At 39.3% G+C, this 7,598-nt stretch overlaps 1 protein-coding gene across 1 annotated transcript; it reads right to left on the bottom strand.

Annotated features, from left to right (window-relative positions):
• Positions 1–1,257: 1,257 nt before the first annotated feature.
• Positions 1,258–6,899, bottom strand: gins3 (GINS complex subunit 3). The gene is made up of 3 exons (XM_076112433.1): positions 6,626–6,899; positions 5,491–5,724; positions 1,258–1,970 (listed from the first exon to the last, which is right to left on the bottom strand). Exons 1-3 carry the CDS (start codon positions 6,794–6,796, stop codon positions 1,740–1,742), a joined length of 636 nt encoding a protein of 211 aa, XP_075968548.1. The 5' UTR covers positions 6,797–6,899; the 3' UTR covers positions 1,258–1,739.
• Positions 6,900–7,598: the final 699 nt, after the last annotated feature.

Raw genomic sequence — 7,598 nt, 5'->3', positions numbered from 1 at the left:
CATGTATTTCTTGACACTTGAAAAAATGAAATATACTCTGAGTGTCCTCCCAAACCTTTCGTAAAGTATGGAGACCTTTTCTAGAATACTACGACTCCTTACAAGAACCTCTCGACAAAGACTAATGTGGATCCCCTATCCGCCCCATAGCAACAGTGAGCAGCCCCCCCTCCTCTTTTTTTTTCTTTGTATTTTTTTGTTTTCTTTAGCTATTAATCATTGTATTTTTTACATGTAACTTCTCGCTATTATTTTTATTTTCCAAATTGCTTTACTTTGCCTGAACGATTAATGCAATTATTTGATATTATGTCTGCATCTCCGTCACCTGAATGTACCTGAATTTACCTAAATGTATAAGTTCCATAGCCTGTAACCCTGCATTGGGTGGGTTGGGTGGGTAGGGTCGGGAATGAGGTTTTAAATTTCAATCTGTAATTACCCTCAGACATGTGTGAATCCTCTTCCCTGGTGGGATAAAAACTGTGAAAATCAATAAAACATAGTTACAAAAAAAAATAAAAAATAAAAGATTATTAATAAGAGGGCACCAGCCTGAGGACAGGGACCAATATAAATGAAGTCTCATAATTAGTATTCACTCACAATGTCAATAGTCAAAGTACTATTCCACATTCAGAGTGAAACGTGAAGGGTTTGAGTACGAGCACAGGCCACATATCCAGCTATTATCACAATACACATGCACAAAGTGATCACAGACAGCTTGTTTGCTGTACACTAGTTAGCTAGCTAGCAAGCTCATTCACTCTGCTCTCCACGCTTCGTAACGTTATTACTCAGCTGCTCGTTTTAGTAGTTACTGCAAAACTCACCTCATTGAGTCCACAACTTCATGTCTATTTATACGTAAGCTAGCCCGCTTCAGCGGTCGCAATGGCAAAAGGTATGTGAAAATGGCTGCCGCTTTGACCATCCTGCTACATTGATGTGAATGGGAAAGTCAACTTCAACGCCTATTATTTCAATGGTTTAAACCTCTTTACACTGGCTTCTTGAACGTTTTAGAATAGATTTCAAGGTTATTTTAATTACTTACTTTTTTTTTTTTACATGTTTTTATGTGAAGCGCTTTGTAACTTTGTTCTGATAAGTGCAATATAAATAAAGTTATTATTATTATTGTCACAACAGATATCAACTACATGAATAGTAAGCAACAAGAAACTATGTAAATATTGGTAAACTCAGGACTAAAATGTATTGATGGTATTGAGATAATAATTAGTCAACAGGTTCTTTGCTGTTTCTAGTCATCACTTTATCATCTCCAGTTCTGTTAGTAAGCAATTCAGATATTTCTGAGTTGAAGTGCTTTATGGAATATGTAGCCATTTTATGACATCAAAAAACTTTCATACATCCCCATTACCCACCAGTTTAAAATCCTCAAGTTAACCATCTGTATGATGGAACAGAAAAAAACAGGCCACTGTTTGCATTTGTAAAGCTGTAAGAAACATTAGGAATCATTACTTGATATACGCTAAAACAATCAACAATCAAAACTTCAGCAACCAACTATTCATATTCTTAGATCCAATGGTGATCATGAACACACTGTCAAGGTTATGTGAAACTCATAGAACTCATCTTGTCCCACCACAGAGAGCTTGGCTCAAAGTTAGAGGGTGGTGAAGTGAGGACAGGGAAAGTCAGCGCTGCCGTCGTGCTCCGAAGTTCTGTCCAAGCACCTGCCTCTTTAAACCGAGTCCAGCTCAGGGCGGCACGTCAGCCATCTTCCTCTTGCGGTAGTTGAGGACGAGGCTGGAGGCGGTGAGCTGCGAGGCCCGGCCCTTCTCCCAGCTCTGGAAGCCGTTGAGGCCGCTCTGCCCCGACGTGAACAGGGCCTTCTCCAGACAGTCCAGGCGCTCCACCAGCGCAGACGTGTCCTCGTTGTAGGCATTCTGGGAGGAGTCCATGTTCCGTCTGAAGCGGCCGATGAACGTCTGGGAGAAGGACAATGTCAACAGTTTGCCACAAATTAGATGGGAAGACAAAGACAGCACATGTAGGGCACTGTGTGGGTATTATTGCTGATGAGGTACTTTTAAATCAAAGGAATACTTCAACCATAAAATTACTTCTTTTTTTTCTAGTTTCAGTTACTCTCCCCGAGTTACTTTGAATTCAAGAAGAAACTTTCTTTGCTTCATAGACTGTATATAAGAAGACACTCATTTGTTTGTAGACGCTTTGAAGCCTCGAGTTTGGCGATTTCAGTCGCTATTTTGGAATAGGGCCCTCGCTATCTTGGCTTTTTGCAGCCAATGAACGGAAGTTATCATATTTGGAATGCGGAGGAGTGACGTTAAGACACCGGACACGGCTCTGGTAGCAACTTGTCAATCACCTTAGCCCCGCCCTAAATCATACCCTGCTCTATGGTCTGTTTGACTCTAAATTTACCATAATTTACTAAATGAACATCATGCTGTATTGAAGAAGACTTGAAACTAGAGATTGAGACCATAGAACCGGAGTTGCTGCCTGGTTTGCCTCACGATGAACGGATAGTAAAAAAGCGGAGAAAAGTCTTCATTCATCTTTATTAAAACCGTAAAATTGAAAAACACTTCGGACTCACACAGACGAGTAGTTTTTTTTGGTTCTTTGTTTGCTGTGGAAGTTTTCTTCAAGAATTCAAGGTAACACTTGGTGAGTAATTGATTTTGGGGGTGAGGTGTTCCTTTAAGGCATGCTGGTTTTTAAATCAGAGTAAACTGGTGAATTTGATGTTAAATTTAATGTTGAAATTCAGATATGTATATTTTATCTTACTTGCCTCTAGGCAAAACCATCTTCAAAAAAAAACTTGATCTTAAAAATGTTGAAACATCAAAGATTCTGGTTCTAACATTTCAGAAGTACAGCTAGTATAAAGTCTGTAAACCTAGAAATCCTGATTCACTCCTTGGTGTTTTTGTCTTCACAGTGCTATTTCTATAGAAATGCAGTTATGCATAATTTACCACTTAACACAGGCGTCTTCATAACAATCAAATTTTTCACTCAATCGGTTCTTGGTCAAGTTAATAGCTCACATTAACACATTAGCTGAAGAAATGGATATGATATCAAATATACATTTTCTTATCAAGCACTTTCTCCATTTAAATATGTAAAAAAACCTTGTGGTGTGTAAAGCTATGGAGAAGCGCATCGTCCCTCGGTTTCTGTTTGCCCGTTAGACAATGAGATCAGTTATAATCTGCTTGGTAACAACTGCACCAGACAGCCAATAGTAAGCCATGTTTTCTGATCTGATTGCACCCCCTAGCTGTAATGTATTAAATAACACAATCTGCATTGTGCCTGTTGATCTATGAAGTTTTATAGAAAAGCATCTAAGCTTTTGCACAATGCAATATTACATTTGACCACACATTCATTGGTAAATTTGACCGCCAGGAAACTGTTTTGGGTACTTGCAAGCTTGTATATGTTTCTCTCTCATAAAAACACCAGCCAACAATATCATTTAATCCAATCTGTTGTGTGTGATGGGCTGAAAATCAAACTGTGTGTATCACAAGTTGTGAAATGATCTGACGTACGGATTTAAGTGCTTAGCAAACAATAATAAATAAACGAAAATATTGTTTGAGTAAAATGTGACAGTGATCACCTGTGGTTCGGCAAAAAAACTAAAAAGAACAGTGCTGAAGTGACTTGATGCAGCTGCCAACACTTTTTTAGTTCAAACATTTTACTTTGCGTGTAGAAACACCTGGCTAAAGGAATAGCTCAACATTTAGGAATTACACTTGTTCGCTTTCTGGGAGAGAGTGAAATGAGAAGTTATTTTCTTCTCCCATAACTGCACATTAAATATAGGCGGCAACCTGTTTGAGCCTAGCTTAGCATTAAGATTGGAATCAGTAGAAACAGTTAACCTGACTCTGTCCAAAGGCAACACAAGTCAGCTACCAGCCCTTCTAAAGCTCATTTATTAACATGTTTTTATCTTGTCTGTTTACCAAACAAGTGGAAATGCGCCTCACTATTTTATGTGAGTATTTTTGTGTCCTGAATAAAGCATACCTATCTGTGTACAGTTCACATTTCACTAGATTTACAGAATTTGAACAATCTAACAGCATCAGCTGCTCGGCAGATGTTTCACCGTTTGCTGTAGAGGTCGACCGATTTTTAAAGGCAGATATGATAAAGATATGATAGTTTGGAGCAGAAAAAAAGCAGACAGCCGATTAACCGGCCGATACCCATCAAGAGCTGAGAGTGTTGCGTGACATATTCGAGAGATAACTTTTGTGTGGAGAAATGAACTGAAAACAGATCAGATATGACTTGTCAGCTTGCTGTGAAATCAGCTGTGACCGCAAAGTTCAAGCTCACATTTTCTATGTAAATGCATACATTGTACATCTGTGCACAGAAAGCTTCACTAAGTCCCACCCTCGAAGGCAGACTGGCATAGCATTGGCCAGCTCTGACCAGGGTCTGTCAACTAACAAAAACTTCCCATAAACGCTAATCAAGTGTTTCAGATTGTCTTCATGTTCAAGCTGGTTTTGTGGATTTAGAGCTAGTGATGGTTAAAAGTTGTGTAATAGTGATACTCTTTACCAGGAGAAGTTGGAAGGAGATATAAGTTTCTAAAACGTTAAGTTTATATATAAAAACCTGTGGAGCTAACATTAGCGGAGTATGTTAGCACAGTAGTAACTAGTGTTAGCCCTTCTATGCTACGCTAGCTACTGAAGGTATACTACATCTGCCGTTTTTCCTTTTAATGATTTATATAACAAATAAAGACCTACTCTGCTTTACAGGAACAGTGTTTTTCCTTCTTTTCATCGTCTTGTCTCGGTCTCCAGGTGATGTGGTGATTCACTTTTACACTGTGATCTGTAGCTTTAGCTCCTAGCTTTATCTTTTAAACCTATTTTCACTGCTGAATCAGTTTGACATCCTGATATATCCTTAAAACACATGTTGTAGACCCTCCTGTCTGCTTCTCTCTGAAATCCCCTTTTGTTTTTTCCAAAGATTAGATATTTCTTCAGGGAGTGCAGTTAGTGACAGTGTGGGCTCCGTGGTAGCTCTGACAGCTTGACAGAGTAGCGGGAGGGGGGGCGGGGCTTAGTGAAGGGTCGATTTTAAATAACCTATTACGGTCATTTTAAATTTTCATGGGTCTAAGCCCACTTAATATCCGCCACCACGAGAAGCAACTTTTTTCTTGTCCTGCAGGTTTGTCTCACCTCCCCAGAGGTCACAATCACAAACCGTTTAATAAATCATGGTTAATGACATGTAATGTCGTAAGAAGGATCCCTGTTGGATTTAAGTATTTATTATCTTCCAGTGTAGACTTGGGTACTTCTGTAAATGGTTTCATGCCAATACTGACAATGAGGTTTGACATTTGGTACTCCAGCACGTTTTTGTACCTTCTCATGATAAATTAACTCTTCTACATCAATGACAGTGCGTGTCACTCACCTGCAGCAGCGTCTGAGCGATTTCGGGGTTCTCTGGGCTGTCAAAGTGCAGCATCTGGGACCCCAGGCCGTAGTAGTAGGGCCCCATCTTGTGCAAGTCCACCACGTTGGGGTCGGCGTTGAACACGGTCCTCCAGCCCTCTCTGTACACCTTGGGAAGCTCCACTGACAACACTCTCCTCTTCTTCTCGTACAGACCCTTGGACAGCCACAGAGGGAGCTCCATTTTTGTGCCCTGAGACAAATGATGTGGACTTCAGAGTTATTATTGTCCCCTGCTTTCTGGGGTCCATATTGCAGGTACATGTTGGTGCAGGCATAGGTTGGAATCCACTGTGTCTCATCTTACAGTAACACGGTTATGTAAAATGCTCTTAATTGCGATTACAAACTGAACTTTTTTCACAGCAGCAGAAAAGCACAATCGGTTCTATTGTCCCAATAAGCCATGACAGTGTGACAGTGACTTCATTATTTACACCATTGCTTGTAAAAATGTTTTCTGTTTTCCCCTAACTAAATCTAAAGACATAGAAACGAGGGCCTTTCCTTCTGATGTTCATCCAGAGGAGACTTAGTGGTGTTCCTATATATATGGACTTCCTATATTAGTTTCAATTACAACGTCAGGTTCCCAGGACAAGTGTTGTGTAACATTATATTAAATATTTCTTATGCAGTAATGGGAGCGGTACCTCATTTGAGTTGTTAAATGTCGTGGTTCAACCAGAGACAGCCCAAACACATTTCATAATACAGATATCAATTTAAATAAAGTTGCCGTATCCACTATTAACTGTCACGTAACGTCACTGAAGTTGAAATTATATTGACGTCAGTGTTATTCATTTTCTTATAAGCCGTAGAGTTACTTTACATTTGATTGCTTCACCTAATGCTGTTAATGCCTGCTTGCAAGCCAATTTTAATTCGCGAAAATAATATTAAAATTGAAGTTAAACTGCAAAATATTGAATGAAGTTTGGCGTAACAGCCAACTGTCTCACAACAAAAATAACTTACCTGTATCTGGGCTACTTTTAGTTTTATTTCAGATGGACAGAGTTATCTCTAAATACATACAATGACAACATTCTAAACATCACGACGACATTTTCTTCGGTAACTCTACCAACCTCCGGTATGTCCTGCGCGTCAGTCGACTTCTCCAGATATCCCAACCGGGGGAAACTGCACTCTGTCCGGATGGGAAGTCTCTCGTGAGAGAGCAAAATGTCGTCAAGAGACAGGAAATTCTCCTCCATCCCCACCCCAGGCTGTGAAGGTAGATATGACTGTGTATCCATTTTGTACCCGAATGAGGTTGAAAGTAGGTTTATGCCAATATATTTACTGAAATATTGAGCAAATAATATCCTTTGTTGCGTTCACAACTCTTCTTCCTTCCTATTTTTGGCGCTAGGACCTGTTGGCCAATCAGAGCGCTTGTTGTGAGATCCAGACCAGAGCAATCGGAATTGACATCCATGAGTCGAACTGAGGCAATTGATGGTGTATTTTTCTGCTTTAAATTCTAAAAGTTGCTTGTTGTTTTTAAAACGTTTTCTTCAAGCTGTTTTAAATATAAGTAAAATGTGTTGCTTCAGGGAAAATACTCTTCCTATATTGCATTCGTTTCCAACAATGATATGAATTACAAAATTACATTCGCTTTTTTTGCCTTTAAAAGTCAGGTGCAATTACGAATTTAGCCAATAGAGGTCAGAATATTACCATTACAAATTCAAAGCCCCCTTGTGTAATGTTCATCGGTCATCAAGCTTTTTAAAATAATAATAATAACAATAATAATAGTATACTCATAATAATAATCAGAATTCAACATTTTCCCATCTGTTAGGGTACCATCCCTTTAAAAACGTTTTTAATATTATTAATTATGTTTGTCATTATTATTACTCATCCTGCAGATTGCACATCAAAGTCATCAGACATGTTACTCGGCGCCCCTAAATAGCAGGCAGATGAAGTAAAGCCATATTAATTAAATGCAGGTACTGTATTGTTGTTGTGTGTCTGAGCTGAGTGGGCGGGCAGGCGGTACGGTGGACCACTGTCTACTGTAGCAGCAGTCTGAGAGACTCATTA

Source organism: Anarhichas minor, unplaced genomic scaffold, assembly GCF_050575085.1.
Source record: "Anarhichas minor isolate MPS153535 unplaced genomic scaffold, ASM5057508v1 ptg000005l, whole genome shotgun sequence".
NCBI classification, from domain to species: domain Eukaryota; kingdom Metazoa; phylum Chordata; class Actinopteri; order Perciformes; family Anarhichadidae; genus Anarhichas; species Anarhichas minor.
Note: the sequence above shows the minus strand (reverse complement) of the source record. Positions and strands in the feature narration are given on the sequence as shown.

What these genes read in the sequence shown, in the direction of transcription:
- gins3 (XM_076112433.1), bottom strand. Translation starts at nt 6,796, where the DNA reads ATGGATACACAGTCATATCTACCTTCACAGCCTGGGGTGGGGATGGAG. An exon ending in ACGCGCAGGACATACCGGAG is followed by an intron (nt 5,725 to 6,625) that starts GTTGGTAGAGTT and finishes CATTTGTCTCAG; the next exon opens with GGCACAAAAATGGAGCTCCC. An exon ending in TCGCTCAGACGCTGCTGCAG is followed by an intron (nt 1,971 to 5,490) that starts GTGAGTGACACG and finishes TCCTTCTCCCAG; the next exon opens with ACGTTCATCGGCCGCTTCAG.